The sequence below is a fragment of the Stegodyphus dumicola genome, chromosome 6, assembly GCF_044657685.1.
Source record: "Stegodyphus dumicola isolate Sdum_Otavi_A_Nest chromosome 6, ASM4465768v1".
Classification (NCBI taxonomy): Eukaryota; Metazoa; Arthropoda; class Arachnida; order Araneae; family Eresidae; genus Stegodyphus; species Stegodyphus dumicola.
The window spans coordinates 175,454,923-175,471,898 of NC_140773.1; the positions used below are offsets into that span (position 1 = coordinate 175,454,923).

The window sequence follows — 16,976 nt, forward strand, 5'->3', positions numbered from 1 at the left end:
TATAGGATAACAAGGGACTTCTAGATGGGAATTTTAAATTCAATTTGTTAATTCAGAATAATGATTAGTAATAATGTAGCTTATCTATATTAACTATACTGCCATTAATGATGGCAATAATAAACTATTATGTATTATGCACCCTGCGACATCCATTCGAAAGTAATTCCTGTCATTTTCCATATGATAATTCACCTGTTTATAAAATAAAAGTATAATAGTGCAGTGTGAGGAAATAAAAATTCTCAATTGATTGGCTATCCCAAAGCCGTGATCTCAACCTACTCAGACATCTCTGGGATGAATAACAATACAGCAGAGAGCCAGATCAACTGTCCCAAATAGCATATGAAGATATATAAAAAGCAGAGTTTTAGAAAGGGTTTGAAATTTCCGAAGCATTATCAGTGAAAAAAAGTAACATTCACAGAAAAATTACTTTGAAAAATACACAGCCTTTTCCCAAAACGTGCACTCGCATTATTTGGATTCATATCATATATGCAATATGAACTTGAAGGCAAAAAGGGTAATAAGTTAGAATTTTAACATAATACATTGCATAAATCACCCATTTCCACGGCAATTCTTTCAATGAGAAACTATTATTATAATATTATATAAAATAATTATTTTCTAATTTTACATGGTAAAACCTATATCTCAATTACAATTTGCAATTAATTCTTAAAATAATTGATTTCAGTTTAAAATAAGATACTTTTATTTCTTAGTATGATATGGAAATCATACAAAGTCAAATTACTAAAATCATCTACAGAAAATCTAATTGTATTTATGTAGTAAAAACAAATTCATATGTGAAGAAGCAGAAACTGTTAAATTAGAATATTCCCAAACTGGAATGTGGCAAAATACACTTTTTTTCTTAAAGGGGACTAATAATTCAATATTTATTTCATTGCTAATAAAAATTGCAAGCATGTTTTCTTTTCCCTTTCAACCTCCTCTTTTCAAGTAAATGAATTTAGCAAACTAAATGGTTACTGCTAGAAAATGCAAACACATTTTTAAAAAATAATAAAAAAATAGCAAATCAACTAACTGAATGGTCAACAAAACGGGCAGCCATTGGATGACTAATAGTAGTAATGAATAGATCCCATTCATTACCATCTGGAAGTTTAATGCATAGTGGAAACTTCGAATGAGATACATTATACAAGCTGTTTTTCAAAGTTGGGAGATCTAAGATTTCACTTCTAAACTCTGATTTACTCTGAAAAGGAATTAAATAAGCCATTAATTAGTCATAATCACATTTATGACATTTCACAGAATCATTTTATGAATACATATAATATTAACAGTATTTCTTACAGAGGTGCTAGATGGTGTAGCACTTCCAGATGATAGTTCTTTGGCTGGACGAACAATGTATTTTACTCCATCTGGAACTCTACCATAACCTCTGTAAAAGCATACAAATTCCTTATTAGTTATTTGATATTAAAAAAATAATAATTTAAAAATATACATCCCTAAAGTAACTACCAGAAATATGCTTAAAATTAAGGAAAATGTATTGCAAGAAATAACTGGCTTCATAGCCAGAAATTTTTAATTTCTCCACCTTGATTTTTTAAAACCAAATTGAATAATATCCCTAATACACAAGAATTAATCATTAAAGTATGAATAACTGAGTAATTTGAAGTGTACACTACAAAATACAATGAAGAAACTAATAATTTAAAAATCAAACTTATGCCACTATTGTAACTCTATAATTATTGTAAAGCAAACAAAAGATACACAAACAAAAATGTGAGTTATTTTCTTCATTACAAATTGCAATAGTGTTGTAACACCTTTAGATCTAGGTGTCTTCAAGAATTTGAAAATGCTCTACAGGCAAAGGTATGTTCAAATAGCTCTTAAAAATATAACTATAGCAAATACATAGGAAATATTCTTGAAACTATAAATATGATTTCACTTGCCTGGACCCAAGTAAAACAACAGACAATTAAAACTACTTTATTATGGAAGGGAGTCAACTGAAAGTGCTGACAATGAAAACTATGATGATGGATGAAGAAGATAGGAAACTACTGGAATAAGACATAACAATCGAGGAATGCCTATTCTGGGATAGCAATGTAATGATGTCAGGCTTAAGTGCAGCTGAAGAATTGATTAAAAACTTTTTAAGAGATGAACATTTAAGTAGTGGGGATTAGGAAGAAAATGAAATAATCCCACCTTCTTTTCAAAATGTTATCGAATGCACTAACACTCTCAGAAATTTCTTTGTGCGTAATAATACCAGCAAGAAACATTTCAAGAACTGAATTTGCTTCAGAATCAAATAATATGACAGATGACAACTAAAGAATTTTGCTTTAAAATATTCTTGGTGGAAAAATGTTACTTGTTTACGATAGCAATTCAAATAAAGATGTAACTCAGCTCGAGAGCGATTGACTAAGCCGGGAGCTGTACTTAAGTGCTTGGCTGTGAAGCTATTTTCCCCATTATAGCCTAAAGACTGCACTGTTGATTGTTTCCACGTGTTTATCATAGTTTTTTCATGGCTGTAAATGTGTCTTTGGAACTCTCTTGTGTGATACAGATGGATAAATTGTGTTTTGATTCTTCATCAAGTGTTCTCATCAGTCACTCCAAATCCACGAACCCATAGAATGCAACAATATTCTCCAAGGTGCTCTTTTTGGCCAACCCATGAAACAAACATTTAAACACATGCTCTGCAATTAATGGTTTTAATTCTGTATCCCAAAAGTACTAGGAGATAAGATAGCTAATTGCTTAAGTGTTAAAAATGAGGCATTCATAAATAAAAATATATTTTTTCTCTCTAACCCCTATCTATTATGCTTTTCTTTCAAATCAGTCATATACTATTGCTATGAAGTTTTGGCCCATTCAGGACCATGAATACGCTTTCTCCCTTCAGAGCCCATGGTCTCATATATGAGACCAGACTTTTCGAGTCTTGATGTGCTTGTGATCAGTCCAACACGGTTTCAAATTGGAACATTTTATTAAGGTTTTTAAATTATACTAAATTGCACCAGAAGTCCATCATATTTTGGAATAATGTTCCACACAGAGTTGACCTTCAATACTCATTTTCAGTTCCGACTTTTTTGGGGAGGAATACAGCGAATTTGAATACGTAAACATTTGCACGTGTTAGATACTTAGGACATATCACATAGTTTTACTAGTAATTTGTTCAAACTTTTAAAGTGTCCATTCCTTTTTTTTGGCAATGTAAATATATAACTTTTTTTATTAAAATAAAACAATTTTCTTTAAGACTGACAACTGTTTTTTTAAATAACAAAAATTTTACTACAGATACTATCTGTGAGGCACTAGCGCCCTTCTATGGATAGCAATGATGCCTGTGCCAGTAAGATGCAGAATAAAACAGCAAAATGGTTTAAAAAAATCCGATGTGCTCACCACATGACTACCTTGTATGGTCTATTAAATTTTTTCCCTTTTTTGCTGCACTTCATTTAAACTTAGAATCTGAATTTCATTATAGATATATTTCTCATTCAATCAATTCACTTCTCACTTTGCAGCAAGGCAAAAGTACATAAAAACTCAAAACATCTTAATTAAAAATCATAAAATACAGAAAAAAATAAAACACCGAAGTTTAGAAACAGTTACAAAAACAATTTTTACAATTGCATTACAGTTTCTACACAAAAAAAAGCAATTCGGACAGATTTTTTTCAGTGCACAAAACTGAAAGTTTACTTTTGGTACCAGTCGACAAACAGACACTGAATTTGGTGCAGAAACTTACTTAATTCACTATTCTACTGAGGGTTTCAAATGTTAACAAATGGTGGCTTTTTTAGGCTTAGTAGCACTTTAACAACTTTTAAATTGTTGATAATTCTACAACTATTGCATACAGATTAACTAAAGGCATAAAAACATTAGCCAGAGCAGAACAACATAATTCAATCACTTTTAAAGGGAAAAATGCATAATTTACCAACATATAAGTATTTAAAAAAAAACTGACCTCACCGAGCCAGGTAACAGAATGGTATATATATTCTGATTTCAGCCAAAAAGGAAGGTGCACAACTACACATTATAACAGTCCCACATACAAAATTTCAGCATTCTGAGGCTACTTGTTAAGATATGGACGATACTACATACGTACATATATACAGACATCATACGAAAAAATCTCTTCTGAATTCATTTTAGAAAAAAATGTCTTATTCTGTCTATAGGTAGAAATGTCATGCAAAAACATCATTCAAATGGATTTGAGAGCAGTCAAAATGGATATTTTCGTCAAAAAATCATAACTGAAAGTTTTCGTGATTACAGTACTTCCTTTACTTCGTACAAGGAAGTAAAAAGGATAATCTTAATAGGAGATATGTGAGTAGTGCATGTAAAATAAAGTTATTGTGTTGTGTTATTGTGAATAAAAACATTTAAAAAACACGAGTTTATTTTACAAATGGCGCCAAATTAATGGATGAAAAGAACCTACAATCATATATCACAACAAATTGGTGTCAGAAAGTGTAATAGAATAATGGCATAATTAAGGTAAAAGAAACAAGAAACATCAAGTGTTGTGCATCATGTTTAAAATAAAAAGGTGTAACCTTACCTTTCAACTGGATTATAAAGTGTACAAAGACTACTAAAGGTAAAAATTTTACATTGTTTATAATAAAATGGATAAATTGAAAACACTTATTAAAATGTGCAGGCTTTGAGAGCATCAATAACTAACATTGTAAACAAAGTAGATGACGATATAAAAAAATAATAGTAATACCAAAAATTTAACCAGAAGATCATTAACTTAAAAAGAAAACTGTATAAATTAAATTGAGATGAAGAAATTCTATCTTTGATAGATGATGAAAAGAAATTTGAAATAGAAATTGAAAGTTCTATGAATTATGAGAATAAAATAACTTTATGCAAATATAAGATATTTAAAATTCAGACTGGAACAGCACAAAACAAACTCAGCTGTTATGTCAATCGAATACAAAAGTGAAAATCATCAATATTCTCTTTCTAAATTAGAGATTCTTAAATTTTACAGTGACATCAGTCAATGGATAAGTTTTTGGATTTCACTCAAAATTGCAATATATAACACTATTACTCTTTCAAAAGTAAAAAATTTTAATTACTTAAAATACTATTTAAGTATACTGTTACCAATGTTATAGAAGATTTTTCAATAGCTGGAGAAATTATCATGAAGCAATACAAATTTTTAGTATTGGAAGATGCAGTGTTAAATATCCTAAATCTGTCTCCTGTTTAAAGATCACATGACATTTTAAAATTAAGAAAATTGTATGATAGTATAGAAATCCAGGTTCAAAGTCTTTCTTCTTTAAATGTGACTCTAGAAACTTATAACAATATGTTGATTCTAGTTTTATTCAGAGTAATTCCAGCAGATTTAGGATTAGAAAATAGTCGTATGAATAATGACAAGACATGTTTCAATAATAAATAAATTTCTAGAATTCCTCCAAAAAGAACTGTGAGCTCGAGAGAGAGCAAATGCATTTAATGCAGACAACAGGATTACACAAAACAAAAGCTTCGGTTTAGCCCTAAACAAACCACCACAAACAGATGTAGATCATTATCAGCAGCGGCATAAATATAAACAACTGACTAGTGAAAAGTCTTTTACCATATCCTTGGTGTCTAAACCATGTTTATTTTGGAGTCACTAACCCATGATGCAGGAATTTGTTCAGATATTGATGTAGACTTGAATGAGAAAATTAAAAGAACAAGAGGCTGGTATTAAAAGTGCTTTAGTAAGAAGCATATAGTGAAAGATTGCAGAATAAAAATTCGTTGTGAATTACATAGCAAACTGCATCACACATCTTTATGTAATTCTGAAAAGCAAATTTTGAAAATTGATAAATAATGTAGTAAAACAGAAAATCTTTACTTACAGCAAATATCTCAACTGATACATTAATAAGTTTGAAGGACAGGTCTGACAAATTAACTTTAATTCTTTAATTATGATACAAGTAGAATGTGATAAAAGTGTTAAATGCTATTGTTGATATTGCCACACAGATCAGAATTATAAGGAGCACTGATGTATTAGATAATTATTAAAGACAATGTGGAAGTGTGATATCAAAATATGGTTTTCAATAGAAGGCTAATGCACTTTTAAATTTAGTGACGAGAACAGGGTTCAAACACATTTCCTTACATGAAAATTAAGGACTTTTAAGGACCATCAAAGAAAAAATTAAGGACCTATCAGCAAACAAAAAAACGAATAGAATAAAGCAATTATCCATACAACCGACTTAATGCTTGTAATTTCACTTTAAGAAACTAACAGAAGTGTGTATTATGCACTATTATTAAATTCAATTTAATACTTACCATAAAACAATTTTGAAAATTAAACTAACTCCCTACAAGTTATGAAGTAGATAACATTAAATTAGGAACATAATTTCTTGAAAAACATGTATAAGTGTATTTTACACTAATAACAGTCACTATTTTAGAGATTTAATGATTATTATTTAACTTATTTGATATTTATTTAAACACAGTCAACTACTATTATAATCACAATGTAAGAATATTTTGCAGATTAAAATAACTGATTTGTAAACATACAATTTATTTCCTTGGTTTTTTGAAAGATACTAGAATAATAAACTGTACAATAAAAGATACAAAACATTTGTGCTTTTTTTAAATCTGAAATCTTTTCAGCTATTTTAACATCTAATTTATTTATGTCTATTTCCTTTTCTTTAACTATTCTTCTAAGTTCATTTGCTTTGATAAACAAATCAATGTTCCTGCTGGTCTCAGCTTCATCTGCTAAAGCATCTACTTCTTCATTAATATCTTTAATGTCCCTTTGAAGAAATTTTTTCTTCTGCTTCATATAATCAATTTCTTCCTCAATAATATTTCTTTTCCTCTTTGAATTTTCAGATTTAGTTAAATATTTTTGTTCTTCTAAATACTGCATATATTTAGACTTTGCAGAAGCTGCTGCTGATCTCATTTCTTTATTAATTTCGATATTAAGAACACCTCCAGAAAATTTTATGTAATCAAATACTGTGCATTGAAAAATGTATGATGAGTCACTTAAATTTTCAATTTCAATTGCTTTATTTAGAGAGAAGCCCCTTTCCACAGAGGCCTGTCAATGTGACAAGATAAGAATCATTTCCACTATTTTCCATACTTTTGAATAGTGAAAATCGTGAAATAAGAAGTGAGAAATGTGTCAAGAGAAAGATTTTGAGGATCAAAAGTAGAAAATTCATGTAAATTTGTCTTAACTACTTTGTCTAGAAACTCTCCAAACTGCAGCAGAATTTCATCACAATCATCTTGTAAAACACGTTTATTCCGCATTAATACCATTAGAACTATTTTCATTTTGTTCCGGGCTTTTTCCGAACTTTTAACCATCAATCGCAGGTCTATACAAGATGCATTTCGAATAAGAGAATAATTTATTGAACATTTAGACATTAAGTGTTGTACCATTGTTAAGACAAGTGTCGTACCATTGTTAAGACAAGTGTTGTACCATTGTTAAGACACATTGTTGACCTTGTTTCAATGCAAAACTTTCAGCTTGTGAAATGTCCTTCTTGCAGCATTTATCATTCATTAACTGCTCAGCAATGAATCCCAAATAAACTTTACTTTTATCATTATAACAATTTGGATCATTAAAATTAAATTTATAAAGATTTTCTGCTTTAGTTATTTTTGAATATTCTAGTTTCAAAATTTTAAAGTGCTGAAAACAATCATTTACAAGTTTTAAGATATCTTCAGCAAAAAAGGGAATAAGTGGTTTATCACTTTGATAATATTCAAGAAAAGGCAATAATATTTTCGACAGAGAGAGAAAAAAATTAAATTTTATAAGAAATGTTTTATCTTTAGTTGCCTCCAAAATATTTGAGAAAGATTTCGATGATTTTTTTTTAAACTTCTCCATTTCAACTTTTTTAATGTACAGTCATCCCATATTTCAATGGCTCTTTCAACTGCTGGGACATTTTGCAACCATCGGTAAAAGCAGAACTTCACAGGTAGCTTTTTTAAGCCAGATATACTTAAAAAATCTTCACGTCTTGCAGGAGAATCTTTAAAAATCCAATAAAAGGAGGGTAAGAATGATGGAATGTCCCAGCCAGTGGATGACATCCCATGCTTGAAAGCATTGTTAAGAATGTGTAAACCGCATGACCCTAATGTCAAGCATTGAATGTTATATTCCTTTGTCAAGTCCTGTTGCAATAAATCATAAAATTTACTGCAGGACCATCCATCGATATTTGTAAGAGTTATGACAAGTCTAGTTTTTCAACACATTCATAATATTTGGATAAAATAATTTCACTTGTTGCATGCCCTATAAATGCAGAAGTAAGGTACTGAGTTCTGACCTTATTTTCGTGATGCCAGTACCTCACATGAATATGTAGTTGCTTCTTTTGATTTGTTAGATTAAGAGTCTCATCAAATAGTAATGTAAAAAACTCAGCATTTCTACAATGCTTTAGAAACAAAGTTTTAAAATAAGGGCCAAGACCAAAATAACAGATATAAGCACATTTCTTTTCACCACATGAAAACTGTTTTGCAATGGAACTATCCAGGAACATTTTAGTGAATAATGGCCCAATATCATTGCACGATTTAAAAGAATAGTGGCTTTTGATGCACTTAAAAGCCCACAATATTTCTGCATCTGTAACTTCAGATTTGAAAAGAAAAGAATTGATTTTATTATTTTCTACACTTATTGATGTCGAATTAGCAGTTACATCTTTTCCTGAAGTAGATGGTTCTTCTAACTTGACAAAAATCATGATACTGTTAGAAGAAACTCTGCAGTTGAGAAGGGAGAGATGTTTTACACCTAAAAGGGGCATTACATGCAAGGCATTAGCAAAATTAACTATCGCATATACACTCATGTCCATATATTAATGATAATTTGGAGTCACGCGGAAATCGAACTCTAAAATAAATATACCACCTGTAAAATCACTACACACATCTTTAAGAATCATATGCAAATTTCAGGAAGTAACCAGATGACACGTCACAATGAAGAGAGTGTAAGAGAGTGATATACTATAAGGAATACAGGCAAAGAAATAAAATTGTTCGCAGGCGCTTTATAAGCATTTCAGGGCAATAACTAAATAGTTATGAGACAAAGGACGCATTTGGATGATTTTTTACGTGGTAGAATTATCGGCTGTCTGGAATGTGGGCGTACTCAGCTGGAAGTATCAGACGGACTTGGAATTGCCCAGAGTGTCATCTCCATGCTTTGGCAACAATTCCAAGATGATGGTAATGTGAGTAGACGTTACAGCACAAGTCGCCAAGGAGTTACAACGCCAAATGAGGACCGGTATTTGGCAGTTACTGCCAAAAGAAACAGGCAGAGCACAGCCTCAGACCTGTATCATCAGCTCTCTTCAGCCACTGGTACGACAATTTCAAGGCAGATCGTGTACAGACGATTAGGGCAGATTGGTCTATATGCACGTAGACCTGTCAGATGCGTTCCACTTACTGCAACTCACTGTCGCCTGCGGTTAGCGTGGAGTAGAGAGCATGCATTGTGGACACCGCAACAGTGGGCTTGTGTGATGTTTTCCAACGAGTCCAGGTTTAGCTTGCAGTCTGATTCTCCCCGGACTTTCATATGGAGAGCTCCAGGTACCCGTTACCACCAAGAAAACATCATTGAACCACACCGTTACGGTGGTGCAGGAGTGCTCGTTTGGGGTGGAATTATTCTGGGTTCCAGAACTGACCTGCATGTTCAAATTGGAACCATAACACGCCAAATCTATCGGGACGTCATTCTGGAACAACATGTACGTTTGTTTCGGGGTACATGGGCGCACAATTTGTGTTTATGGATGACAATGCCCGTCCTCACCGTGCAAACATCATAAGCGAATGCCTTCAATTGGAGGATATCACCCGTATGGACTGGCCAGCATTCTCACCGGACTTGTATACAGTGGAACACGTGTGGAACATGCTTGGCCAACGAATCAACCTCCTCCTACATGTCTACCGAAGTTCGGAGAGCATTTCTTTTTGAGTGGTGTAATATCCCCCAAGATCAGATCGATAATTTGATACTCAGCATGCCTAGGCATTGTACGGACTGTATTGTATCGTCTGGGAGACATACAATGTATTAATAATCATACCAACCATGTAATATTGGTTTTTTGTAAATAGGTTTTTTTGTAATTTGCTCTAGGAAGAAAAAATCACTTTTTTTTTTAATAATATCAAACATATAGCATCCTTTTTTGCTCTTTACCTTACGTTTAATAAATAAGCTTTACAAATAAGTCAAATTTGTTTTGCTTCTAACTCTTCCTTTGCCTGATTTTGCATTATCCTTAATTTATGGACATGAGTTGAGTGTATATGTATATAATGTATGTATATATATATAACAAGAAATGTATACTGAAAATATACATTTTTTACTATATATATATATATATATATATATATACAGTACAAAGTCCAAGATCCGGACATCCAATATCTGGAATGATCTAAAATCCGGACCTCAAAGCCACCACCAACCAATTTTTTAGGGCTTTTTTTGGAGGGAAGGGGTATGCTTTACATATGCGCATTAGATTTTTTTCCTCATCATAAAAAGACATGCCGGAAATCCCGATTCTTAATCTCAGTTTGGCGCTAAATAAAATATCTCATTATTGAAGTTGAAGAAATAATTATTTTAGCAAAAATTTGTGTGATTAGTAACTTGACTCCATAGCTGTGTATCTGCTTGGTATAATCTCAAACCAAAACATTTGTTAATTTTACACCAACTAATATTTTATATCCTTGATGCCGAAATCGCGAATCATTATTTATTGTACTTTGCTTTCATCACCGCGTGTTTATGAACGGATGACAACTTGAGTGATGACTCATACAGCGACGCCAAATAACAGAGTATTATCCGATTACAGATTTAAGTTTAATGCGCTAAAATGTTGACAAGGGGAGATTTAACAGAAATTTCTTTCCTTATGCTAAAAATAGATTTTGTTGATGACACTCATAGGACAAACAATTATATTTAGTGCTATTTGAATTAAGAATAACTGATTTGTTATTTACATAAAGCCAGACCCAGCACCAGAGCTCACATGGCCGCACCAGGCGGCAGAATTTAGGGAAGTTAAACAGAAGTTTTTCATTGCGATGACAATGCCCCAATCATCAATCAATTAACGGAGGGCAAAATCTGTAGTATGGTTCTAAATCCAGAAAATACAGCTACCGATAGTGAAGAAAGTAACAGAGAGGTTACTGAACGAGAAAAAATTTTGATTGTCAAGTTATTCGGAATTCTCGACACAGCAATTACAGGACTTAAACAATGGAACTTAATAACTGAACAAGAAATTATATGTCTATAGTATTAGTCTAAAGTATTAGCAGAGAAAACAAATCAAAGAACTCACATTGAAGGAAATGTTTAATAAAGTAAACATATAAATATTAAGCTCTTTTCTTTTGTAAATTTTGATACCCTTTAAATCATAAACGCTTCATTATTTCATAAATCACGATTTCATATTTTCAATTTTATAATTTCTATGTGCCATCTTAGTAGATTTAAAATGATCTAATATCCGGAAAAATCTCAAATCTGGGATCGCCGAAGTCCCGACGAGTCCAGACCTCGGACTTTATACTGTATAAATATATATATATATATTCCGTATTATATATATATATATATATATATAATACGGAATGTATATTTTCAGTTAAACTTCTACCCAATAACTTAAATGTAATTCATGAAAGTTAATTTTGCGTCTAGTTAATTCAGGAAAATTAGTTTCAATTAGTTGTTTTCAGCTTTAAAAATATTTAAAAAATTTTTAATTAGTTAGTTGTTTTCAACTAATAATTGTATCGCCATTAGCAAAAATTATGCATTACTATTAACAGCATAGGATTAAACCAAATACTTAATTGTCTATTGAAGCTTCAAAACGTATTTCCGAACTTCACTTTTTCTCGGTTAGCGTTACCAAATTTGCCCTTGGCGACCTAAAATCGAAATGGAGCCAGCAGATTTCCCGCGAAATCGATAACAGACCATCTGCAGAAATAAACTCATAATCCCGATATCCCATACATATAGTATGTGCAAAAGAGAATAAACTCCGTAGAAGGTGATAAAAAATTAATTTATGGCTTAATTGAAACAAACACAGAAATTAAGCTAAGCAAAACCGTGTAAAAACAAATTGAAATGATAAAACGAAACTTAATTTTCATGTGAATTTTCAGCGCTGACTCTCCCATTCTAGAAATTTCAATTTGTTTCAGACAAAGACCACATTTAGCTTTATAAGGATTGTCATCCATCAATATCCAGTCAGCTTGATGAGGCCACAGTTTATTGAAAATCCACTTTCCAGGCATCTCTTTCCTATTGGCGTCGGAAGGGTTGTGGCTTTCCAGGTTGGGACTGCTCTAGTTTTGGCAAATATTTTCAGAATCCTCCCCCCTTTTTTTTTCTCGAGAACCTTCATCATCACTTTCGCCTCTTAAAAAACTTCCGGCTTCACGCTTTCGTCACAATTTGCCTAAATTTATGGATAACACCTGTTTCGAAAGATTGGGTGAATAGCCACAGACACCAATACTTTCGTTCGGTAGCTTTTTTTTTTTTTTTTTTTTTTAATTGTTTGCAACGCAAATCCGCCAACAGATTGGTTAAGAGCCGTGTAATTTTAATTCCATATTCATGAGAAATCGCAATTCACACTGAGAGTGGATATCATTAGAAATGATAAGAAACGTCAAATGAGCAAAATTAAGGACTGTTTATTCATTTTGGCCAAAATTAAGGACTTTTAAGGACCAAAAATCATTTTTGAAAAAATTAAGGACTTTTAAGGACCGTACGAACCCTGGAGAACCAAGCACCTGTTACAGTTATGTGTACTATAGTGGATAATCTAGTTCATGATTTACTATTGTATTTTAGTGTTTATAATAAACCGATTTCATCTAAAGATAATTTTGAAAGTTGTGTTAATATTCTAAATTTTCATGAAATACGACAGTACCATGAAGATACTTCTATTAGTTCTGGTGAGAATAATGTAACATTCAATACTGTTGAAGCTACTAAAATACTCATGTACAGTACCAATAACTGCTCTGTAAATAATTTAGCAAGCACTAATATTAATACCAGTAATGTGAAGGATAATGCTGTTTCAAATTCATGTAAATTTCATTTTCAGCAAAAAAGACAAGACACTAGTTAAATGTTGGTATGATGCCAAAAACAGTTCTAAAGGATATTTTATTGAAAATGACTTTCTTTATCATACAGATAAAATTTTGAATGAACTATTAGTCAATTATTTGTTTCATGTGGCCACAGAACTCAGTTATTAGAGCACACACATTCTAGTGCATGGAGTTCACATTTATACAAAATACTTTAGAGTGATCAAGATACTCATTGTATTGCCTAAGTATATAAAAAAAAAAAAAAAAAAAAAAAAAAAAAAAGAGGATGTCCAGAATTTTTATGACACTTGCAATTCATGTCAGAAAAGAAAAAAACCCAATGAAATTCCCAAAACTCCAGTAACTCAACCTGATTAACCTTTTTAAATCATTAATGTTGGTCTTATAATCCATGTAGTAGAGAATTTAAATATGTATTGTGTGCAACAGACCAATGTACATGATGGACTGAAGCTGCATGTCTTTTAAGAAGATATCAGCTACAGCAAATTATGATGCTTTATTGTTTGTGATGCAAATATTTTTTAGAACTAGCATGCCTAAAATAATTGCTACAGATCAAGGTACAAAAGAATTTATGAAAAAAATAGGATCCTCTCCTAGACTGCCTGTTCCAGGACATCCACAATCAAATGGGTTTGTCGAGAGACAGAATGGTGTTCTGAAAAATATGGTACATCATGTAATGAGAGAAAATCCTAAAGATGGGATTATCAAGAAGTGCCTAATAAAACGACTGGTGTTAGTCCATTTCAATTATTATACGGTTGATGCCCTCAGGTCCCTTATCCATATTGAAAAGCTCATGGACAGATGACATTCATGTTCCCCTCAGACAATTGAAATCTGTTATGATTAATCTAAATAAAACTGAAGATAAAGCTTAAATTAACTATACAGAAGGTTGGTCTTACTTCTACCAAGCAAGCAGCCTACACCTTTTATCATAGTTTAAAAAAAAAAAAAGATAAAAATTTTGAAATGGGAGATAAAGTTATCGCTCTTGCACCTGATAGTACTCATGAAATATATGCAAGATGGACAACTTGTTCCATCAATAAGAAACAAACTGAACATAGTTATTTAGTGCAAATACCAGATAATAGCATAAAACATATCCACACTAATAAAATACGAATGTTTAACCTACAAACAGCAAACATTGGTATTATTTATGAAATTCATGCTGATTTTGGTGACTTTGAAAATACCCTGTGACAAAACAAACTTTAAGACATGAAAAATATATCAATCGATATTTGAATAATTCTAATTTGGAAACTAGTGAAAAACAAGCAGTTTGTGCCTTATTTATCAAACGACCATCAATGTTATCTGCATCTCCAAAAATTGCAAAATTTGTTGAACATTCAATCAAACCCAAGATGCAAAAGCCCAACCGGATTCTTGAAATTTTAAAGTAGTAGTAGATAAACTGTTATCATTAGGACATATTAACACTTCTGAACGTGAATATGGACACCTTGTTGTACTTGTGTCAAAGAAAAACAACAAAATAAGATTACATGTAGACTTCTGCTCTCTGAATTCTCAAACTGAATTGGATGCATTTTGTATGATGACTGCAGATTTAATTCATCAAGTAGCCAGCTCCAAGTTTATAATGCTGCTCCAAGTTTATAATGCTTAAAAGCTTACTGGCAGACTAAAATGAATCCAGAATCAAAATATTTAGCATCACTTGTAACTCATCAGAGCCAGTATACTTTCAAGTTATGCCGTTCGGTCTGAAAAATGCCACAGCTATGATTCAATGAACAACCAACCAACTTTTGACCATATGCTGAAGCTTATTTAGAAGATATTATTATATTTTCGAATAATTTAGACGGATCATTTAAGACATCTCGATGCTGTTTTCAATACTTAGATGAAGGAAACTTCATGACTAAACTCCAAAAAATGCAGCTTTGCTCTGCATCAAGCGAAATGCTTAGGACATACTCCACTTGCCATTCCAGCAACCATTTGCCTGATCCTGAAAATGTGCTTGATATTAAAAAAAATTTACCACCCAAGACAAAGAAAGAACTACCTATTAGATTTATTAGAAGTCTGTTAGGTCTCCTGCTATATTACCGATCTCTCCAAAATTTTCAGAAATAGCACTTCCTTTGATAAAGCTTATGAAGTTTCTTACATTGTTATAGGGTCGGATTCAAGGCAAGTTTTCTTCCTCGTTCACATTCTGCTTGACAGCTAGAATTATATTGGCAGAAGATCAAATCAGACGGTGTTGAACACTTGTGTCTTTGTTTTTGATGCTACACTTCCCTGCTTCCATACTCTTTATAGTATTGTCTGTATTTTCATCAACAACGCTTCAACTGTTTTACCTCTTCTTCATTGGTATGCTGGAAAAAGAAGAGTCTTTTTTTGTCATCCCTTGTTTCAATCATCTCTCTCTATGTCAAATTATCTCTTTGTACCATCCCTTAACAGTGCATTATACAGTGTATTCCAGGCTGAAATACCAGCATAGTCTATATGAGCTATTTATTAGCTTCTGAGGCCGCCCAGACGGTATACTGGTTAGTGCAGCCGACTGCGGTATTGAAGGTCTCCGGCTCGAATTCCAGAGAAGGCAAGGATATAAATTGTCTGTCCCTCATAGGAGGTAACGGTGGCCACCTATTAGGGGTCTCCACAATAAAATTGCCACCACTTCCAGCTTTAGGAGTGGCCAATGCTGAAAAAGGCAAATGTCCGCCATTCGATTAAAAAAAATATTGATATTGTAGATTCAGCTTTGCTGTGTGCAGCCGATAAATTTGATTTAGATTGAAGTAGGAGCCAGTCATGTAGTTAAAACTGATTCATTCTGATTGTTCATACTGTTTTGTGTTTATGTTCGTTTGTGAGCACCAAGTATGTTCAGTTCAGTTTAGTTAAAATAAAAAATGCTGTTATAACCTTCATTGGCAGTTGCCTGTTTATCAAGACATAGCGAGAAGTTGCTATCTTGTCTTCAGTAGGGTCTACATTTTATGTTCCCAAAAGTAGAAGACTCTACAATGCCACTCAGAAGATTAAAGGTCTATAGAAGAGTTTTTTAAACTATGGGTCGTGGCACCACGACCCATAGTCGACAGATGAATTTAAAGAAATTACATTAATTAACATTAATGAAATTAGACTTTTAACCCCTTCGCGCCGGGTAGCGCAAAGGCACGCTTATCGCGGAGGCCGGCAGTGTCTTACGCGAGCGTCTGTCCAGGACCGGGGGCTTTTTTGCTATTAAGCCTAAATCCATGAAATTTCTGAAATATCAATGCATTGTTTAATAATGTTCTATAGAGTATTTAAACGACTTATGCTTTATAGATATTTTTATATATACTTTAATTACCTTATTTCTTGTTTAAATGCATATTTTACACATTTTATTTTCATTACTCACCATTTTATCACTTTTAACATTATACATCTGAAAACTAAATATATTACTTAAAATTCTCTTTTCGTATGAAAAAATTTGAAAACAGGGATCTACACACAGTCCTACGTTTCATTCCTTGCACTCGTAATAACTCATTTGCTATTTTGGAGGATTTTTAAAAATTTTCTATTGT

At 32.1% G+C, this 16,976-nt stretch overlaps 1 protein-coding gene across 3 annotated transcripts in view; it reads right to left on the reverse strand.

Annotated features, from left to right (window-relative positions):
- LOC118198795 (tudor domain-containing protein 7-like) overlaps nt 1-16,976 on the reverse strand; it is a 172,171-nt gene that overhangs the window by 85,304 nt on the left and 69,891 nt on the right. For all 3 annotated transcript variants that reach the window (XM_035370569.2, XM_085819190.1, XM_035370570.2), the window contains exons 10-11: nt 1,342-1,432; nt 1,067-1,240 (exon numbers count right to left, since the gene is read on the reverse strand). In XM_035370569.2, the coding sequence (XP_035226460.2) occupies nt 1,067-1,240; nt 1,342-1,432 (265 nt within the window). The remainder of the gene's footprint in view (nt 1-1,066; nt 1,241-1,341; nt 1,433-16,976) is intronic.